The sequence below is a fragment of the Myxocyprinus asiaticus genome, chromosome 13 (genome assembly GCF_019703515.2).
Source record: "Myxocyprinus asiaticus isolate MX2 ecotype Aquarium Trade chromosome 13, UBuf_Myxa_2, whole genome shotgun sequence".
In the NCBI taxonomy this organism is placed as follows: domain Eukaryota; kingdom Metazoa; phylum Chordata; class Actinopteri; order Cypriniformes; family Catostomidae; genus Myxocyprinus; species Myxocyprinus asiaticus.
In genome coordinates, this window is record NC_059356.1 from 35,613,132 (window position 1) to 35,636,335 (window position 23,204).

General features: G+C 38.6%; 1 protein-coding gene across 1 annotated transcript in view; it reads right to left on the reverse strand.

Moving 5' to 3' along the window:
* Positions 1-173: 173 nt before the first annotated feature.
* LOC127450494 (sodium-dependent neutral amino acid transporter B(0)AT2-like) overlaps positions 174-23,204 on the reverse strand; it is a 37,746-nt gene continuing 14,715 nt past the window's right edge. The window contains exons 2-12 of the mRNA XM_051714665.1: positions 20,859-21,090; positions 15,199-15,356; positions 8,131-8,257; positions 7,835-8,010; positions 5,642-5,752; positions 5,234-5,475; positions 3,854-4,034; positions 3,510-3,711; positions 3,136-3,295; positions 2,825-2,987; positions 174-1,027 (exon numbers count right to left, since the gene is read on the reverse strand). Coding sequence (XP_051570625.1) covers positions 692-1,027; positions 2,825-2,987; positions 3,136-3,295; positions 3,510-3,711; positions 3,854-4,034; positions 5,234-5,475; positions 5,642-5,752; positions 7,835-8,010; positions 8,131-8,257; positions 15,199-15,356; positions 20,859-21,090 — 2,088 coding nt within the window. The 3' untranslated portion in view covers positions 174-691. The remainder of the gene's footprint in view (positions 1,028-2,824; positions 2,988-3,135; positions 3,296-3,509; positions 3,712-3,853; positions 4,035-5,233; positions 5,476-5,641; positions 5,753-7,834; positions 8,011-8,130; positions 8,258-15,198; positions 15,357-20,858; positions 21,091-23,204) is intronic.

Here is a 23,204-nt window from a genome sequence, read left to right on the forward strand (position 1 = left end):
CATATTGATTTTGTTTCCTTCCCATGCCGATCATATTCTGAAGACATGGTTTAAACCACTGGAGTTGTATGGATTACTTTTATGCTGCCTTTATGTGCTTTTTGGGGCTTCAAAGTTCTGGCCACCGCTCACTTGCATTGAATGGACCTACAGAGCTGAAATATTCTTCTAAAAAATCTTCATTTGCATTCTGCAGAAGAAAGTCATGCACATCTGTAACGGCTTGAGGGTGAGTAAATGATGAGTGATTTTTAATTTTTGGGGTGAACTATTCCTTTAAACCTCCAATAGTCTTCTACCATATTTACTTGTGTTATTAACTTCAACGTGTTGCATTAAATGTCTTGCTCTTCCTTTGGTGAAGCTGTTATCAGATATAAAATTCTAAGTGTGTACATTTATGAAGATAAAGGCACTTCTTGTATAGGACATATAACTAAGGCTCTCCATTGAGGGTTTCAAGAACCGGTTAGTACACTTATAAAAAGTGTCCCTCTCATAGAGGGCTGTAGTTGACAGATGTATTTTTCATGAATGTTCATTAGCATAATGAGAATAAATGGAGTCTGTCTCCCTCCACACCATTAAATAATCCAATCCTGATCAATAAATAGTCCTGTATTTTTCTTCGCATTGCCCCAAAACACCGGTTTATCTCCTTACTCCCCAGCCTTTTGTCCTCTCCCATGTTTTAAACCCCTGTGTCTTCCTCTTCCTCTTCCTCTTCATCTTCCTGTTGTGGGAGCAGCCTGTAGTGCTCAGCACCCAGTGGAAGAAAGGTGGAACGGGGCAGACCCCCGTCTTCATCCAGTAAGGAGTGCTGGTTATTTGGTTCTGATTCAGTGGAGTTACATTTGGAGTATCGTTCTTTTTGGCGCTCTGCTTCACCCACCTCCACTGATTGGCTCCATCCATCTTTTAGATAGGATAGCAGGTAGCCAATGGGCACAGGAAGAGATGCTGCCATGATTAACATGGAGAGCATTGCCAGAGCCCAGCCAGGGTACTCAAGACTAGTTTCAGAACCCTGACAGAGGGAGACAACGAGAAATAATATTCAGAAATGCCATTTCTTATGCTATTGATAATCTAGTTGCACAAAAGTTCTGCACAATTCCAACTAAAATCTCCAATGTTACAGTGCATCCGGAAAGTATTCACAGCGCTTCACTTTTTCCACATTTTGTTATGTTACAGCCTTATTCCAAAATGGATTAAATTCATTATATTCCTCAAAATTCTACAAACAATACCCCATAATGACAATGTGAAAGAAGTTTGTTTGAAATCTTTGCAAATTTATTAAAAATAAAAAAACGGGAAAAAAAATCACATGTACATAAGTATTCACAGACTTTGCCATGACACTCAAAATTGAGCTCAGGTGCATCCTGTTTCCACTGATCATCCTTGAGATGTTTCTACAACTTGACTGGAGTCCACCTGTGGTAAATTCAGTTGATTGGACATGATTTGGAAAGGCACACACCTGTCTATATAAGGTTCCACAGTTAACAGTGCATGTCAGAGCACAAACCAAGCCATGAAGTCCAAGGAATTGTCTGTAGACCTCCGAGACAGGATTGTTTCGAGGCTCAGATCTGGGGAAGGGTACAGAAAAATGTCTGCAGCATTGAAGGTCCCAATGAGCACAGTGACCTCCATCATCCGTAAATGGAAGAAGTTTGGAACCACCAGGACTCTTCCTAGAGCTGGTCGCCTGGCCAAACTGAGCAATTGGGGGAGAAGGGCCTTAGAAAGGGAGGTGATCAAGAACCTGATGGTCACTCTGACAGAGCTCCTGCATTTCTCTGTGGAGAGAGGAGAACCTTCCAGAAGAACAACCATCTCTGCAGCACTCCACCAATCAGGCCTGTATGGTAGAGTGGCCATACGGAAGCCGCTCCTCAGTAAAAGGCACATGACAGCCCGCCTGGAGTTTGCCAAAAGGCACCTGAAGGACTCTCAGACCATGAGAAACAAAGGTTGAACTCTTTGGCCTGAATGACAAGTGTCATGTTTGGAGGAAACCAGGCACCGCTCATCACCTTGCCAATACCATCCCTACAGTGAAGCATGGTGGTGGCAGCATCATGCTGTGGGGATGTTTTTCAGCGGCAGGAACTGGGAGACTAGTCAGGATCGAGGGGAAGATGAATGCAGCAATGTACAGAGACATCCTTGATGAAAACCTGCTCCAGAGCGCTCTGGACCTCAGACTGGGGTGAAGGTTCATCTTTCAACAGGACAATGACCCTAAGCACACAGCAAGATAACAAAGGAGTGGCTCGGGGACAACTCTGTGAATGTCCTTGAGTGGCCCAGCCAGAGCCCAGACTTGAACCCGATTGAACATCTCTGGAGAGATCTGAAAATGGCTGTGCACCAACGCTCCCCATCCAACCTGATGGAGCTTGAGAGGTCCTGCAAAGAAGAATGGGAGAAACTGCCCAAAAATAGGTGTGCCAAGCTTGTTGCATCATACTCAAAAAGACTTGAGGCTGTAATTGGTGCCAAAGGTGCTTCAACAAAGTATTGAGCAAAGGCTGTGAATACTTATGTACATGTGATTTTTTTTTTTTTCATTTTGTTTTTTTAATAAATTTGCAAAGATTTCAAACAAACTACTTTCACGTTGTCATTATGGGGTATTGTTTGTAGAATTTTGAGGAAAATAATGAATTTAATCCATTTTGGAATAAGGCTGTAACATAACAAAATGTGGAAAAAGTGAAGTGCTGTGAATACTTTCTGGATGCACTGTATCTAAAGTAATCTAAAGTTATTTCAAAAAAGTTCCAGCTTGTATCAGTGGGTTTATTACCGTGTTGTGATTCCATGCTGTATAAGTGGGTCGTTTGAGGACCACACGGAGAAGACTGGCAGCTAGAAGTCCTACCATACTGAGCAGGCACACATACTTCCACATGTAGCGATACACCACCGGGGGGCGCCAGTGTAACATCACTTCCACATCATCCAAGAACCTGACACACAATGAGGATCAAATACCACCTACAATTATAACATCACTGTTATAGATAAAACTCTAATAACAATGTATTGGTGCCAATTCTGCATAATGTTCAATTCCCAACTCTGCATAATGTTTAATGATTTCACATTTCTTCTCACCGATCAGCACCGTAAATCCATGCCACACTGATAGTCTCAAAGATGACCACGATGATCAGCGGCAATGTGGCAGAATAATCATCAAACATGGTCACAAAATAGTTGCCACTTCTTTGAGTGAAGAGCAGACCAATGAAGAAGCCCAGGATACAGCTACACACTGCAAATTACACTGAGTCAATCAAAATAAAACACATAAGAACAACAGCACAGCCATACACTGTGAAACAAAGACGTAACACCAGAATTGCAACCAAATTATGCAATGATAGGCTGAATCTCAGACTAATGTACAGCCTGGTTATGTGACAGTTATATTTAAGGCACAATGTCCTCTAATTTTAGTGTGCGAGTGCGTGACTGCATGTGTGTACCAGTCAACATGGTCTTGCGGTGGCCCAGCATTCTGAAGTTGTCCATGAGTGGGGTAAGAATTCCCTGCATGGTTCCAAACATGGTGGAGAGGCCCAAATTCAGCAGCATGAGAAAGAACAAGGCGGACCAAAATGGACTTGCAGGGAACAAAGCCATTGCTTCTGTAAATGCTATAAATGCCAAACCGGTCCCTTCCACTCCCTGAGAGGAAAGGAGAGAAAGGGATGGAAAGAGTAAAGAAAACCATTGTGTGCACTCATTATTTTATATTATAAAATGAAATATGAACCATTTCATTATGGCAGTATGTCTAACTGACTAGAAATAGAATATGTAATCCTACCTTGCTCATTTCCCTTTCCACGTCACAGTCTGTGATGTTTGACCCCAGCAGAGTTCCATAGTGGCTGTACCATTCTCTGTATTCCTGTAGACCCACTGATTTGGGGTCAGACATGTTGAACCATGGCCACCAATGCTGCGATGAACCTGTTGTTGCAATTCCTGCCAGCTTGGCCACATTACTGCAGAGCAACATTAACATTCCTGTAATACCAATACTAAGAAATAGCCTAATACAATATAAATTTAATAGCGATTAATGTACACTAACAGGGAAACCTATTCATCATAACTGACTCAAAATTAACTATGTTTCAGTCATAACAACTCTCTGAAAGTTTAAGCATGTTAATGTGTATGACATATTGATAGGACATTGGTCTTTGCGGACGAGATCTGTTAAAGATGCTGCTATGCAGAGCAAGTACGAAGACTTGCTACTGCTAGAACATACAAAGACAAAAATCAGTCAAGCATGTGGACATGCGGCTGCTGCTGCTCAATTAGAGAAATACAAGACATGCTGCATGAAGCATGTATGGCATGCTGCTGCACAATTAGACATACACACAATCCCCATGTAGTAGATCTAGACAAGTGGTGCTGGAGAGGTGGAGGGTTTTAGAGAAAACTCTCACAGCACGCTGCAGTGAAATCAGCTTACTTGCAAACTGAGCAAATTTAAATGTTAGGCAAAGAGAATACGCAAGCTGATTGGCAACCTGATTACACATCAAAGGGCTTGCACCATGTGAGCCGATTGGCTTGATGTATCACATGTGACCGAGCTGATTGGCTAACAGATAACAAGTTTGAAGAACCTATCAGCTTGTGCCATTTAGAGTTTCATGCCTGAACTTAGTCATTTAACATTATGGTAATGTAGTTCCCCCTATAAAAGTTGTGTGGTGGTACCATGGTACAGTGATAGTATCAGATGGTAATACCATGGCACTTTTATATATACAACAATGGTACTAAATGTTTACCATATTCATGTACCATGGTATTTATATGGTCCTTCAAGATACTTAAAAAATACCATGGTACAGTATATGTACAAAACAGGTACAACCATACCACACATCTCTAAAAATACCATGATACCATGTCCAAAAAAACAAAACAAAAAACAAGGTAGTAGCATGGTATTTTATGGTACTTGCTTTTGTAGTCAGTATGAGGGAATTAAAAAAAATGAGGATGAACAGTGAGATGATGAACTGTCACCACCAGTTGTTCAACCAAGATAGAAAGTGCAAAAGTGCAGGATTACAACATCACTGTTTACATTATTCCTACAGACCAGACTTAAACCATTCCATAGATGTAATAAGGGTGAGAATTTTGGCATTTGTGCCAAAAATGCAAATTAACTCACGTTGCAACACAGTTCAGGGCAACGTTCTTGGCTCTAAAACCAAGGACCACAAAGACAACAAGGGAGGCCAACACTGAGGTCATGAAATTGATGCCAGAGACCATGATGGCGTCACGGTGGCAATTGTTGTGCACAGGGTTATAGGATGAGTAAGCAATCACAGAGCCATAACCCAGACCCAGTGCGAAGAACACCTGTGTGGCAGCCTGACGCCACACCTGCACTTCTCTCCAAATCTCCAACTAACAGAGAGAGACAGAAAAACAGTAAGATTACGAATCATGTTTAAATAGTTTAACTGCAATGTTTTGGGATGTTTTTAAGGATAACAGGATACACAATTCTCTTTCTATGACTAAAATATATATTTCTGCATGTAAGGGGAAGAGTGTGAGCTTTTGTTGTCACCTTAGGATAAAACATATATTTGATGCCATCTATGGCACCATCCAACATGAGCCCTCTAATGAGAAAACAGATCAGCACAGCATAAGGAAACACAGAGGAGAAATACATCACCTGGAAAAAAAGAACAGATAGGTCAAAAAAATTGATTAATATATTCATGTATTTCATGAATATCAATTTATTCTTTTCATTTTTGTCATTTCAGCTTTAGATTACAATTCAAAACCATTGCACATTTATGCCAAAAATGAAAGAGATTTGGGTTTCATGAAGGCAAGCTGACATGTACACATAAAAAACATATTAGGTTTTGCATGTGTTTAAATAAGAAACACTGTGTGTGAGGGTTTACTTCGCAGTAGTTTGAAGATGAAATTTTCCCCAGAAGTTAGCTACAGGTGCATCTCAATAAATTAGAATGTCGTGGAAAAGTTCATTTATTTCAGTAATTTAACTCAAATTGTGAAACTTGTGTATTAAATAAATTCAATGCACACAGACTGAAGTAGTTTAAGTCTTTGGTTCTTTTAATTGTGATGATTTTGGCTCACATTTAACAAAAACCCACCAATTCACTATCTCCAAAAATTAGAATACATCATAAGACCAATAAAAAAAACATTTTTAGTGAATTGTTGGCCTTCTGGAAATTATGTTCATTTACTGTATATGTACTCAATACTTGGTAGGGGCTCCTTTTGCTTTAATTACTGCCTCAATTTGGCGTGGCATGGAGGTGATCAGTTTGTGGCACTGCTGAGGTGGTATGGAAGCCCAGGTTTCTTTGACAGTGGCCTTCAGCTCATCTGCATTTTTTGGTCTCTTGTTTCTCATTTTCCTCTTGACAATACCCCATAGATTCTCTATGGGGTTCAGGTCTGGTGAGTTTGCTGGCCAGTCAAGCACACCAACACCATGGTCATTTAACCAACTTTTGGTGCTTTTGGCAGTGTGGGCAGGTGCCAAATCCTGCTGGAAAATGAAATCAGCATCTTTAAAAAGCTGGTCAGCAGAAGGAAGCATGAATTGCTCCAAAATTTCTTGGTAAACGGGTGCAGTGACTTTGGTTTTCAAAAAACACAATGGACCAACACCAGCAGATGACATTGCACCCCAAATCATCACAGACTGTGGAAACTTAACACTGGACTTCAAGCAACTTGGGCTATGAGCTTCTCCACCCTTCCTCCAGACTCTAGGACCTTGGTTTCCAAATGAAATACAAAACTTGCTCTCATCTGAAAAGAGGACTTTGGACCACTGGGCAACAGTCCAGTTCTTCTTCTCCTTAGCCCAGGTAAGAGGCCAGGAGTGGCATAACAAGAGGAATACGACAACTGTAGCCAAATTCCTTGACATGTCTGTATGTGGTGGCTCTTGATGCCTTGACCCCAGCCTCAGTCCATTCCTTGTGAGGTTCTCCCAAATTCTTGAATCGATTTTGCTTGACAATCATAAGGCTGCGGTTCTCTCGGTTGGTTGTGCATCTTTTTCTTCCACACTTTTTCCTTCCACTCAACTTTCTGTTAACATGCTTGGATACAGCACTCTGTGAACAGCCAGCTTCTTTGGCAATGAATGTTTGTGGCTTACCCTCCTTGTGAAGGGTGTCAATGATTGTCTTCTGGACAACTGTCAGATCAGCAGTCTTCCCCATGATTGTGTATCCTAGTGAACCAAACTGAGAGACCATTTTGAAGGCTCAGGAAACCTTTGCAGGTGTTTTGAGTTGATTAGCTGATTGGCATGTCACCATATTCTAATTTTTTGAGATAGTGAGTTGGTGGGTTTTTGTTAAATGTGAGCCAAAATCATCACAATTAAAAGAACCAAAGACTTAAACTACTTCAGTCTGTGTGCATTGAATTTATTTAATACACAAGTTTCACAATTTGAGTTAAATTACTGAAATAAATGAACTTTTCCACGACATTCTAATTTATTGAGATGCACCTGTATATCTGACAAAACCTCCCTGTGAGTACATCCGGGAAAAACGATTCACAAATAAAGCAAAAAAGTATGTTTTTTGTGTTTTTTTTTTTTAATGCAAAAAATTACTTTTTACAGTTATGGTTTGGGTTAGTCTATAACTCTAATTAGATTTATATAAAACAACAGAAGTCTATAGTATGTTCCTATGTAGATAGCTATGTAAACATGTGAGAGAGTATGTGCATGTTTGTGGTTTACCCTGGCAGAAGACTTGATGCCTTTGATCATTGCAAGACACACTATGGCCCAGGCAGCCAGGAGGCAACCAGTCATGATGGGGTTCAATTCTCCTGACTCATCTATGGAGTCTGAAATGTCCAGAGCCTTCCTGAACCAGAAATATGAGGTAGGAGAGCTTGCTGCACATTCTTTTACTAAGACGGGCAGAAGAGATTAGTTATTACTCTGCTGTATAATATAAACCTTAGATATCACTGACAAGCAATGTGCAGGGAGTGTGGGTAAATGTGTGTATTGAAGTGTGAATGTTACACCTGTCTGGTTTGTGTTCATATAGACAGGGCAATTTTCCCATGGCAATGGATATTGAAATGAATTCCCCATATAGAACAGAGACCAGGCAATGATCACATTATAGTACAGGGCCACGAAGAAACAAACCTGAAGGAAAAAAAGCGAGTGTAAAATAGACATTTGCATAGATTAAGCTTTGGTCAGATACTTACTTTATGTTGGTATTAACATATGATTTACAACCAAAGAGAGAGAAAGTCATACCATAGCCAGGGTCAATAACTACTATATTTCCATTATTCAAGCGCACGTGCAAATGTACACACAGCACACATATTGTGAAAGATTGGCTACCAACGTTAGAACAACTGTTGCCCTCTGATTTAATTAATGGTGCACATTATCATGCTATCACAAAATACAAATACACACAGGACATTCTCTTTCCCTTTACATGCACATCTATACACATATACAGATGAAGCACATACAAACACAGAGCTAAACATATGTCATCATGTATGTATGAATAAAACCATGTATGTGTGAATAAAAAAAAAATTCCAACACCTCCCACAACAGTCAACTAAAGCAGGTCCTGTGCTATAGTCTCAGGACAAACCAAACCCCATGTAGAATACTTTTCTGTTAAAATTCTAATTTTGTTCCGTTTCATTCCTCCTGACTGCCAGAGGTAGTGCTAAGCACTAGTGGATAGTCGCAGTGCCAGCCAGATAGGTCGAGAACATAATAACAACAAAGTCACGTTGTGCCCAGCCTCTTTCGCTTTCTCGCTATATGATAGGTTGTTGTCTTCTCCGCGCTGTCCAGCGCAGCTTATCTGAGTAGCGAGGATTCGCTCTCTCATGCTGTGACAGCGCGCTCTATTCCATTATTTGGATGAATTTTTTAATCTTTCATCATACGTGAGTGTATATTATTTTATATTGATTGTTAGCGTTGACGATACTCTGTGCTTTACGGTACTATTCGGTGTCTGGTGTCTGACTGCACTTAGGTAACAATTTCCCAGAAAGCCTACAATTATTTTTTTATTTATCTTCTTTTACATAGTTACTATCGTGCAGAGCTTTATAGCTATATTGGTGCTATCCGACAGCCAGTTGATTCATTCACGTGTTGTTCTAGGTGTTTTTTTGTCACGCTTCAACTATCTTCGGTTCTATCCAAAGATTATATTTGATGGCTGAATTCCCCGGGCTCGCTTATTATCGGCTAAGGCCGTATATTATTCGGATGAATCATGGCTCATGGCTCCTTTGTCACCTGCTTTCCACCGAGTTGTAAACTGTGTCCGAATATGCTTCTTCCTGATGATGGACACGATCGCTGCCCATCGCGTTTAGGAATTCAGCATTTAAGAGAGGCTTTGACGGATACGTGTTTGCACTGTAGTATGCTGCCGATGTTGGAGAGGCAGCTTCGCCTCGCTGAGTTGGATCCTCGTTTGCCTGTTAGCCTCACACAACATGATTCAGTCCCGCGGCGCGCTCAAAAGCGCCGTACACCGGCAGCAGCTGGCACTCTACCGGCGAAAAAGAAACCTGTGCCACAAACTGACAATTCTGAGCATTTGCTGTCAAAGACTGTCCCTAATCTCTCATCAGAAATGGCAGAGATTAAGCGTCTTCTTCAAGCTCGCCCGCTCCCACTGGGAACACATCAGAGGGTGACTTTGAAACTCCACATAATACTGATTTGGATGCTCTTTCCATGAGTGCCTCCAATTCGCATTTTCATGATGAAGAATTGGTTGATGGCACTATGCATTTTCCCTCTCAGGAGGTGTTCTCCAACCTGCCTGTTACAAGTGGCTCGCGCGGGGGTTCTGTTCATTCATCGGGGATGGGCCCATCCTCTTCGGATGATACTTTGTCAGTACTACAGATTAGTGCCCAACCGATTTATCACAGATATATCGGTATCGGCGTATATGTTTACCGATATGAAAACTTTTTCTCAGAACATATAATGCAGAAAACAATGCTTTAGAATTGGTGTCATAACGTAGATTGTCCAGCAGAGCGTGCTCCGACTCCATTGTTTACAGAGCTGAGCTGACGGTGTTCTGGTGACAGCACGGAGTTAAGTGGTGTCTTCACGGTAAGTTGCTTACTAGTTTGTGAAATACATCCTGGAAAGTTAATAAACAATGACCCCATAATTTCCCCTTTTCAGTATAACTAATACAACGTTAACCCTGTCCCTGACAAACATGTCACTCATGTTTATCACATCTGTTTGTTATGTTAGCCAGCTATAGTTTGTCAGTGCAGTCAGTAATGTAGCACATTGAAAGGTAAACATCAGAGCATCTTTTTGCAGCTCAACAGACAACGGTGCGGTGGTGGATTGTGTCTGCTGAATGCTGATTTCACGCTACATTGTTACCTAGTTGGTGAGACACAATGCTGGAAAGTAAATAAACATCCGTCTTTTACTCTCCGTGTCAACGAGCTTATAGCTAACTAGCTAACCACGTATCTACTTTCATTGCTTGTCAGCTGATTGGAAGCTAATGTGTAAACATGTATTCACCAAACTCTTTTGTTCAGGATTCAGTTTGGTACCCCCTTCAACCGAACAATTCCAGTCATTGCATTTACAAAATGTAATATTTAAAATATTTCCATCATTGAAAGTTTCCCCTGAACTTGTATAGCAGAATACGGTGTAACACCGCTGCTGCTGTTTATCTCTTGACTCGGCAGGTGTAAATGCTTCTTGTTTTACATCCTGCCCTTAATTGACTGGCAGTATTAAAATAGTCAGCATATGACTGATACAAAACAGTACTACTGATATTTAACTATTAATTTTATTTTTATTTATTCTTTATTTTAATGGTCAGCATTGACTGATACTAAACAGTACTGATGATTATTTAGCTATTTATTGTATTTTTATTTATTCTTTATTTAAATGGTCAGCATTTGACTGATATTAAACAGTACTGATATTTACTTAGCTATTTGTTGTATTTTTATTTATTCTTTATTTAAATGGTAAGCCACTGACTGATAATAAACATACAGTTCTGATTTTTATTTAGCTATAATTTTAATGTATTCTTTATTTAAATGGTCAGCCATTGACTGATACTAAACAGTACTACTGATGTTTATTTAGCTATTTATTGTATTTTTATTTATTCTTTATTTAAATTGTCAGCCACTGACTGATACTAAACAGTACTGATGTTTATTTAGCTATTTATTATATTTTTATTGATTCTTTATTTAAATGGTCAGCATTTGACTGATACTAAACAGTACTGATGTTTATTTAGCTATTTATTGTATTTTTATTTATTCTTTATTTAAATGGTCAGCATTTGACTGATATTCAACAGTACTGATGTTTATTTAGCTATTTGTTGTATTTTTATTTATTCTTTATTTAAATGGTAAGCCATTGACTGATAATAAACATACAGTACTGATTTTTATTTAGCTATAATTTTAATGTATTATTTAAATGGTCAGCCATTGACTGATACTAAATAGTACTGATGTTTATTTAGCTATTTATTGTATTTTTTATTTATTCTTTATTTAAATGGTAAGCCATTGACTGATACTAAACAGTACTACTGATGTTTATTTAGCTATTTATTGTATTTTTATTTAAATTATCAGCCACTGACTGATACTAAACAGTACTGATGTTTATTTAGCTATTTATTGTATTTTTATTTATTCTTTATTTAAATGGTCAGCATTTGACAGATACTAAACAGTACTGATGTTTTTTTTAGCTATTTATTGTATTTTTATTTATTCTTTATTTAAATGGTCAGCATTTGACTGATATTAAACAGTACTGATGTATATTTAGCTATTTATTGTATTTACATTTATTCTTTATTTAAATGGTAAGCCATTGACTGATACTAAACAGTACTGATGTTTATTTAGCTATTTATTGTATTTTTATGTATTCTTTATTTAAATTGTCAGCCACTGACTGATACTAAACATACAGTACTGATTTTTATTTAGCTATAATTTTAATATATTCTTTATTTAAATGGTCAGCCATTGACTGATACTAAATAGTACTGATGTTTATTTAGCTATTTATTGTATTTTTATTTATTCTTTATTTAAATTGTCAGCCACTGACTGATACTAAACACACAATACTGATTTTTATTTAGCTATAATATGAATTTATTCTTTATATAAATAGTCAGCCATTGACTGATACTAAACATACAGTACCGATTTTTATTTACCTATTATTTTAATTTATTCTTTATTTAAATGGTCAGCCATTGACTGACACTAACCATAGAGTACTGATTTTTATTTAGCTATAATTTTAATTGATTCTTTATTTAAATGGTCAGCAAATGACTAATACTGAACATACAGTACTGATGTTTATTTAGCTATAATATTAATTTATTCTTTATTTAAATGGTCAGTAACTGACTGATACTGAACATACAGTACTGATGCTTATTTAGTTATTTATTGTATTTTTATTTATTCTTTATTTTCTCAGTGTTCATTTCTAGAATTTGTTGACAATGTATAATAATAATGTCAAATATTCTTTGATATAAATATTTAAGAAAGTTGCATAGTCATATCGGTGCAAAATCGGTGCACAATCCACATAGAATAGGTCTGTTTTCATTCCAGCTCAAAAATTAACTATATCGGCCACCATATCCGTAATCGGTGAATTTCCCCCCTCTAAAATCGGTATCGGTCTCAAAAATCCCATATCGGTCAGGCTCTACTACAGATGGCATTGGCACATTTAGGCCTGGACAAAACACCTGTTCAACCTGCTCAGGCTAATGTTTTTGTTCACACGATGAAGCAAAATTATTAATTAATTATAATCAAGTTGAATTGTAATATAATTTATATAAAACTTCAGCCTTTTACTACTACAATACAGTGGAATCAAAATTTTTTACCACTAGTGAAAAAAATGCTTCTATTGTATGTTTCTGTATCTATACATTTACGTATGAGGCTTTTCCACTGCACGGTACGGCTCGACTCAACTTTGCACGCTTTTTGGGGGTTTTCAACTGTGGATAGCACCTGGTACCTAGTACTTTTTTTAGTACCATCTCGGTTGAGGTTCCAAGCAAGCCGAGCTGATACTAAATGTGACGTCAAAACCCTGCAGATCACTGATTGGTCAGAGAGAATCGTCACTACCAGCGTCACTGGATTTGTGACACGGGACATCAACCCGCTAGTTTTAAAGTTAGCAACAGCGATAGCAGTATCATTTGTTCACGTGACTTTCGAATTGTAAAAAGAAATGGCTGTGCGCAAAAACCACACCGTGGTCAATAAACGAGGTGCAGACGTTCTTCTCGTTAGTAGCCGAGGAGAGGATCCAACGAGAGCTGGATGGGGCGACGCAACTATTATGATCAGCCTATAATCCCACCCATGTTGAGGCTGCACTAAACTGCAGTGGAAAAGCAAGCTCAGAAAAGTAATGCGAACAGAGTCGAGTCGAATCGAACCGTAACGTGCAGTGGGAAAATGACATTACATTTTAATAGTTAAATAGAAAGAGTGCATAAAACCATAAAGTTTGCTTTTATATCAAAGTTTAAGTTAAAAAAAACTCCCAGATTTTAAATGTGGACCTTTGGACCTCACTGTATTTAAGAACTTTTGGTTCATTAGTAGGATGGCATCTAGCTTTGTGAATGCATCATGCTGGTACATTAATTGGCTTTGCAAAGGGTTCACACCTTGCATTTTGTTACTGTGAACTTGGGTGTGTCTCAATCAGCTCCCTTCAGTAGTCAGGGCACTGATCAGGGAGTCGGCAATATCTAGGGCTATCTCAATCACAAAATCTTTTTGACTTTCTTTTTTTTTTTTTTGGAAGAATATCTTTTTAAGTAGAAGTTTTTGAAGAATATCTCAGCTCTGTAGGTCCTCACAATGCAAGTGAATGGGTACCAACAATTCGAAGCTCCAAAAGCACATATAGGCAGCATAAAAGTAATCCATAAAACTCCAGTGATTAAATCCACGTCTTCAGAAGTGATATGATAGGTGTGGATGAGAAACAGATCAACATTTAAGTCCTTTTTTACTATCAATCTCCACTTTTACTTTCACATTCTTCTTTTCTTTTTGGCGATTCGCATTCTTTTTGCATATCGCCACCTCCTGGGCAGGGAGGAGAAATATTGATCTGTTTCTCACCTACAACTACCATATCGCTTCTGAAGATATAGATTTAACTACTGGAGTCTTATGGATAACTTTTATGCAGCCTTTATGTGCATTTTGGAGCATCAAAATTTTGGTACCCATTCACTTGCATTGTATGGACCTACAGCTGAGATATTCTTCTAAAAATCTTTGTTTGTGTTCAGCAGAAGAAAGAAAGTCACACATCTGGGATGGCTTGAGGGTGAGTAAAAGATTAGAGAATTTTCATATTAGGGTGAACTATCCCTTTAATTCTCGCCGAAATGAATTAACTGAATGAATAGTGAGGTGGAGCATGTCTCAATGCTTTGGTATCCTCTTTTCATGTTTGTATGAACTTTTGGAACTGACATAAGTTATCTGGAATTGGCTTATTATGAATAAAAAGACCACATACTGCATACAAAAGCATGTAATTATAAGACAACTTATAAATAAATTGTCTTTTAGTCTTACTGTAAGTTACAGATACATAAAACCCTTACTCTAAAAGCACTATTATAGCTAAATCCTATTTGCATTCTACTCTTTCACTAGACTGGGAAGAAGATCAAATTGTCTGATCGAGAGTATGACTTATTCCTAGTATAGTATATGTATGTAGCCTACATGCAATTAAAGGTAATTACACACTTAAAAAAATATTTGTTTTGGTCCAACTGTACTTGGTGACTGGTCTCATTTATAAGAATCCAGCCTCTTTCTTGTCTTTTATATGAACTGGTTGGTGCTTATCTATGTATCTAACTCTTTCCTATAACTACAATACCTGCATGTCTACGACATACATGTGAATTCATACAACATGCTCACATAGTATAAGAGCATGCGTGTCAATGAAGGTATGTATGTGTGTTTCACCATGCAGCTAGAGTAGCCGATGCCTGCAAGGTGGGGTGAGATGTGCTTCCAGACCCCGATGCTGCCCTGACGGATGCTCTGCCCAGCAGCCAACTCCATAAAGAACAGAGGAACCCCGATAATGAGCAACAGCATCACATACAATACCATAAATGCACCTACAGAGAGAGAGATAAAGGCAGAGTGTAATTGTTTTTTGTTTTTTTTAGATTAACATTTTTTTTATTGATTCATATATTAAAAAATGAAAGCAAAAACATTTACAATCAGAATCAACACTTAACCCCCTCTATTACTACCCCCCCCCCAACCCCACCCACAAGAACACCCTAGTGGTCCCACATGATTGTAGACACACAAAAACAAATATTAATAAAAATAAATAAATAAATAAAATATAATAATCACACACATAACATCTACACCTCTCTTTCCACTGTCCCTCCCCGAGAGCCCTCCAAAAATACCAGATATTTGCCCCACTTTCCCACAAACAAGTCCAAATTACCCAATCCTCAAGATACCCCTTCTTCAAAAGCTACCACCCTCCCCACCTCCACACACCACTCCGGAAATGATGGCACTCTGTCTGACTTCCAACCCCTTAAAATAACTTGTCTGCCAATCATAACACTTGTCAGAACCCAATTTTTATAAATGTGTCCCCCAAATTTATGACCGCCTCATCACCCAAAATACAAAGTCTGGGGCAAAGTAAAACTTGAGTGCCCAAAACATCACACAAATAACTCTGAACCCTCAACCAAAAATCTTGAATCTTAACACACCCCCAAAAGACATGAGTTGTGTCTCCAACTTCTGTTTGGCATCGCCAGCAGGTGGGTGTGTCTTTAAGACCAAGCCTATATAATCTAGAGGGGGTCCAATAAAATCTATGTAAAATCTTAAATTGCATAAGGCGAACCCTTGCATCTCTAGATGCAGACTTGACATTTTTTAGAATCCTAGTCCACACTCCCTCCTCCAATACCAAATTCAAATCTTTCTCCCATAATCTCTTAATAGAAGTTAAAGCTCCATCTCCCAGACTCTGAATTAGCAGGGAGTAATACACTGATGCCTCATGACCTTTTCCAAAAGCAGCAATCACCTCTCCCAAAGCACCTGCCGCCTTAGGGGGGTGTGTGCTACTCCCAAAAACAGTACAGAGCATGTGGTACAGCTGTAAATACCTATAAAACTGAGATTTGGGAATCCCAAAATGATGACCCAAATTCTCAAAAGATCTCAACACTCCACCCTCTTACAGGTTGCCGAGTGTAGTAACCCCCCTCACAATCCACTCTGACCAACTGAAAGGGGACTTGTTGATGCATAATTTGGGGTTCATCCATATGCTTGATGCAACATTTAAATAAATGTCTGAATTAAATACTCTGGCCACTCTTGTCCAAATCACGTGCAAATGTGAAATAATGGGGTGTGATTGAACTTCTCCGGTTAGTTTGATAGAAAGGCTTTGCAATGGCGAAATAGGGGCAAGGAATTCCTGTTCAATAGTAAACCAGGGAGGGGCCCAGGGAACGCATAATAATAAAACAAAATCTTGGGTAGGCCTAGCCCACCTTTGTCAATCGGCTTATGCAATTTGTTGAAATGTAGTCTGGGACGTTTACCATTCCAAATGAAGGACTTCGCTATGCTATCAAATTGCTTGAAATAAGAGAGGGGGACCTCTATAGGGAGTGACTGTAGCAGGTAGTTGAATTTTGGAATACAGTTCATTTTAATAACATTAACCTTCCCAATAATCGATAAATGTAATGAAGCCCACCTGTCCACATCACCCGAAAACCTTTTTATTAAAGGGTCAAAATTAACTAACTAAATCAGACAAATTTGCTGGGAATAAAATACCCAAATACTTAATGCCCTGTTTGGGCCACAGGAAGGTACCCGGCTGGAAGGCCATTACAGGACAGTACGCTGTCAGAGCCAAAGCTTCGGATTTAGACCAACTGACTTTGTATCCTGAGAACTTGGAAAAGGAATTAATAATTCTGTGAAGGCAAGGCATAGATTTAATGGGGTCAGAGACAAATAATAAAATATCATCTGTGTAAAGCAGAAGCTTATGCGCCACATCTCCCGCCATCACCCCTGGAAAATCATCCTCCTTTCTTATCGTGGTTGCTAATGGTTCCAGGGCAAGACAGAACAATAATGGGGAAAGAGGGCAACCCTGCCGAGTGCCCCTATTCAGAGTAAAATAATCTGAAATTAATCCATTTGTTTGTACCGCTGCTACAGGGTCTCTATAAAGTAACTTAATCCAACCAATAAATGTACTCCCGAACCCATACATTTCCAAAATCTTAAAAAGATAATCCCATTCTACCATATCAAACGCCTTTTCGGCATCAAATGGCAGCGACCGGAGACTGATCATTCGCTACTGACCACATGATATTGATGAAACGCCTAATGTTATCAGAAGAGCTGCAGCCCCGAATAAACCCCACCTGATCTATATGTATAAGAGATGTCATAACTTTACTTAATCTGTTAGACAACATTTTTACATCTAGCTGGATCAGGGAAATCGGACGATAACTTTTACACTCGCTTGGATCTTTGTCCTTTTTAAGAATCAGACTGATCCGGGCTTGTGTCATGGTTGGGGGAAGCTTTCCATTCTTTAATGATTCCATATAAACTTTTAACAAAAGTGGAGCTAATTCTGTAGCATAAGATCAAAAAAAATTAAGCAGCAAAACCATCTGGCCCCGGAGCTTTGCCTGTAGGTAAAGCCTTAATTACCTCGTCGAGCTCCTCCAAGTTTATCTCAGAATCAAGAGAATTTTTTTGCTCAGTCATCAATTTAGGGAGTTCTAATGGTTCCACAAATGTTCTAATATCTTCATCAGTTGACGAATATGTGGAACTATAAAAATCAAGATAAAACTCTTTAAAGGCATTATTAATATCAATGGCCAAGGTAAACATTTCAGGGAATGGTAGAAAAAGACTCTCTCTGCTTTATATATCTAGCCAAAAGCTTCCCTTCTTTGTCCCCTGACTCAAAGTATGACTGTCTTGCCCTGAATAACCAAAACTCCACTTTCCGCAACAAAATAGTATTATATCTGTAATTCAATCGGGTTCAATTCTCTGAGGCCGTCAGATGACATTCAGCTCTGCATCACACTTTTAATATTCCTTTCAGCTTGCAACATCCCTTCAAGATCAATAAAAAAGCCCTGATCGTCAATGTTAGGCGTGTAAATATTAGCCAAAACCAGCCTTTGCCCCTGAATTTCTGCTAAAACAATAATGATTCTCCCTAATTTATCTTTAATCTGTTTGAGAGATTTGAATTGTAGATGTTTATTTATCAGTATAACGACTCCCCTGCTCTTACTTGAGCCAGCACTAAAAAAAAACATGCCCACTCCATATCTTCCCAAATTTTTCAGCTTCCTGCGAGGAAAGATGTGTTTCTTGAAGAAACACTATATCACATTTCTTACGCTTAATAAAAGAAATAACCTTCCTTCTTTTTATGGGGTGCCCCAACCCATTCACATTCCACGTGGAAAAAGGTAACCCACTCATATTAACATTTGACATTTTGATATAATAGAAAAAATAAATTGTATGTCAAAAACAAGATTATACAGACCACATTCCAACATTAATGCAACAATCAAACCCCAAACTCCCCCCCCCGAACCAAACAAACAGAAAAATGAAAAACGTGCGCATTAACCCCGCGCATGACAGCGCCAACCGGCGTCAATCCCTCTAAACTCAAAAGGTCCATGTACGCCTACGAGAGCCCCCATGACAACTTTGCCATCGGATTGCTCAAGTCCGTTGCTTCTGCACAAATCTTCTGAGGCAAAACTACATAACAGAAAATAATTTGTAAAACAAACCCCAGCCAATAGGCAGAATATACACAAAGAACGTGTAGATTCATTCACAGAACTGTCTCGAAGGTGTGTTCCTCCACAAAACAAATTCCAGCCGATATAAAGCCGTTCAGTTTCCTTGGACAGACAAACAATTGTTCAGTGAGCCAGCTGTTTATGAGTGCAGCAGATGACTTAATCATTCCAATGTCCCTAAAAATACTCCACAAAACAAACTCCAGCCAACAGGAGATATAAGCACAAAGAACGAATGGATTCATCCACAACTGTCTCGAAGCAGTGTTATTCCACAAAACAAACTCCAGCCGCTAGGCGGAACCAGCACAAAAAAAAAAAAAAAACAACAGCCGTCCCGGTTCCTCGAATGGTCCAGAGTGTATTGAGAGAGTCAAATTCACTCGGAGGCCACATAAAAAAAAAATACACCGTGACTTACTCAGTCAGTCAACGTTATAAAAGACATCCTTTGTGTAGGCATGTAGATATTTTGCAGCCATCCTTAGTATCCATTCTCAATCTGGCCAGGAACTTCAGTGTAAAAGCGATCTTCCGTCCATGCAAAAGTTTCCTGAAGGAGTGTTATTGCACAAAACAAACTCCAGCCACTAGGCGGAAACCAACACAAACGGAAACAAAAATGGCGCCCAGCTTCCTCAGACAGCCAGAGTAAGTACAGCGAGTTAATCCACTCTGGAGCTACATGAGAACCACCAAATGGCTTACTCACCCATTGTTTCTATGAAGGACAGTGCTTGCTTGGGACACGTGAATACTTGTGGCCATCCGTAGTATCTATTCTCAGTTTGGCCGGAAACATCAGTGCAAAAGCGATCTTCCGTTGATGTAAGAGTTTCTTACATTCCTTGAATCGATCGCGTTTCTCTCCTGTCGAATTTACAAAGTCCGGGAACAAGAAAATATTGTGATTCTTCCAAGAAAGCTTTCCTTTGCTCCTTGCCTCGCGCAACACAAGATATTTATCGGATGATCTCAGAAATTTGGCCAGAATTGATCGGGGTCAGTCCCCCTCAGCAGATCTGTGAGCCGGGACTCTGTGAGTTTGCTCGATTTCCAGCTTATGGCCTGTTATGTCGAGCAGACTCAGGAAGAGCTCGTCTAGAAATTTCACCATATCTCTGCCTTCTTCATGCTCAGGAATTCCAACAATCCGTATGTTATTTCGTCGGCTCCTATTTTCCAAATCTTCCAGTTTTTCCAAAATGTTTTCCACGTCTATTTTGGTTGTGAGCGGATTAGCGGATAATTCCCTCTCCGATGACTCCAGATAATCGATCCGTTTCTCAACATCTGCCAATCTTGTAACCAACTCAGAGAATTTCCATCGATGTAATCGATCGACGTATGACAGCGAGATCTTCCAAGTCAGCAACAACCTTCGTCAGCATCACAGACATGTTGGACAGTTGACGCTGGATTTCTCCCGCTGCACCTTTCAAATCGAGTCCCTGCTCTGCAGGCCCGTCAGAGGTTTCAGCTTGAGCACGTAAGTGTCTTTTAATGTCTCCAGAGCCCAAGGATTTTGACTTCTTTCCCATGTTTATCTCAAAGAACAAATATGTAGCTGGGTGTATCGAATCTCACCGGATTATAACATGAAAATAATACAAAAAATAGCAAAGTGCGCAGAGCTCGTTGTTTACATGTCTGCTCCTCGCATGGCGTCACATGACCTCCGTGTAGTTACGTTTTTTTAAATTATATTAGAAACACATATATAATGGAGGCTCAAACAAACAAATATACCTCCTCCATTTTGGTGGCAGAGGTAGGGGAACCTCCAAACATTGCCCAGACCAACACTGAAGCCCACTTGCGCAAGAACATACTGCAGCTTGCTGTCCCATGCTGGCCGGTCATCCATCTGCCCATCAGCACCCACAGGTCCTCCATCATCTACTGATACCAGAGCCACTTCTGAATGGCCCTCAGCCAGTACACACCCATCCTCCTCACTGGGCAATGGCGGCTTCTCCATCTAGAGAGGACACAATATTTGTCACTGAATGGAGATTAACTTCCAGCACAGATCCCTATGTATGAGGTATCATTCATCTCTGTAACATTCCTTTCTGGTTCTTAGCTATGTGTCATAATAATGATGATAATAATAATAATAATAATAATAATAATAATAGTAATAATGGGGTCATTTACAAATAAGACTGTCTGAGGTGATAAAAATGAGAAATCATTTAAATGTAATTTAAAACGTGTCAATTAGGCAGAAATGTAATCTTTGTGTCAAATTTGGTTTCACAGGTTTTTGAAAAAAAGAAAAGCACTTTCTACAAAACAATTTTTTGAGTCAAAAGTTTTTGAGTCAAAAATATAACAAATTTTTCTCAGAGTTACACCATATGACCTGCACCAAATGTGCCTTTTTTAAAAAATGTCAAAATATCAGATTAAAATATATATATATAATAATTTTAGACCTCACACTCAGTCTTGAGGGTCTAAAGGGGTACTATTTTTTATTTTTTTTATTTTTTTGTACATGACATCAAAATATCAACCTACATGTTGGTTACCTCAAGTGACTTTGATATGATGGAAAAAGGTTTTTGAAATATCAATTATATTTTCAAATAAAATTGTTCCACTGCTTATTATAATCTAACAACAGATTATTTTGCAAACACATGCCAACTTTTCTTTTTTCATGAATTCCATGATTTTTTTGTTTTTTGTTTTGTTTTTTACTTTAAGCTCCTGAAAAAAAATATCAAAATGACTTTGAACTCCGTAACTGAAAACATATTCATCATAGCAGAGGTATATTCAAGTAACTGTTTTGTGTGATTGCATTTTTAATGTATTTTATGAATAACTTATGATACGTACAAAAAAAAAAAAAAAGGATCACGTCATTGCCCCTAATAATAACAATAAAACATATTTATTTACAATCAACAGATTTCAAATGCACAAAATTATACACACAAAAATAGGCTGTGCCATGTGCAATTATTTGGTGGTGCAGCATGGCTGGAACATCTCTGTTACTATCGAGTGTAAACAGTAGGTCTTAAAGAGTGTCATACAAGGGAAAAGTATCTGTGTTTAACAAGACAGCTTTCTAAGGTAACTATGGAGCACTGTGAGGTGCAGCACAGTGTGTAAAGATTTTCCACTGCAACCTACAGTGAAGAAACCTTCTTGGACAAGTGCACCAGTTTCGCAGAAAACCACAGGGAACCGCTTACCCTTTATTTATGTTAATGTATCTTACTTCATTTTCTTCTCTCGTTTTCCTCAGACTCTCTCCGTCATCCCTGGAGTGGAGTGAATGCTTTCATTGTTTATTCTTTATGTAAATTGGAGTTACGAAAGTCAAACAGTCAAGTCCACTACAACATCTCCTTTCCATCCAGCTATCACATTTCTGCTTCTCACTTTAAGGTAAACAGTATATTATATTGAAGAATGTGCACACTGAGAGTAGAAAGAGAGTGACAGAGTTGTTAGTGATAGAAATGTTCCTATACAATGTAGTGTATAGGAGATTGATTACTTGTCTTACATTTTGCAAATGAACTTTTTGTTTTAATTCAACATCAAGATTTTAGGTTAAAATGTATTGTATGTAGTGGATCCAACATGTATTATTTGGACACTCAACCCACACTTAAATCTTCATGAATGCTTTTCCATAAAATAACAAAATATCAAAACAAGTGGCATTTTATTTTAAAGAAATATAGCATGTTTTGGAACATGTGCATAGTTAATGTAATGAACTACATCTGTAGTTTGCTAGGACACTGTGTGAACTTGAGGGGGACTTCATACTACTGAACAAATAATGCCTCTACAGGGCACTTCAAATGGAGAACAATGATGGTTGCCAAGCTGCAGAGTTATTCCAAACACAAATTCAAATAAAAATAACTTTAAGACTGAGTTCCAAACTGACATTATCTTTGGTCTCCACACCTTTCATCCCTCCGAAGCTCTTACATGGTAAAGTCTTATAGAAGGGAATAGGGCATAGGGATGGTCACTTCTGAAAGGAATGCACCCTGAGTTGTTCTTAACCGAAACAAATCTTATTACCCTTTATTTTGCAAAATCTGTGTGTCTATAGAT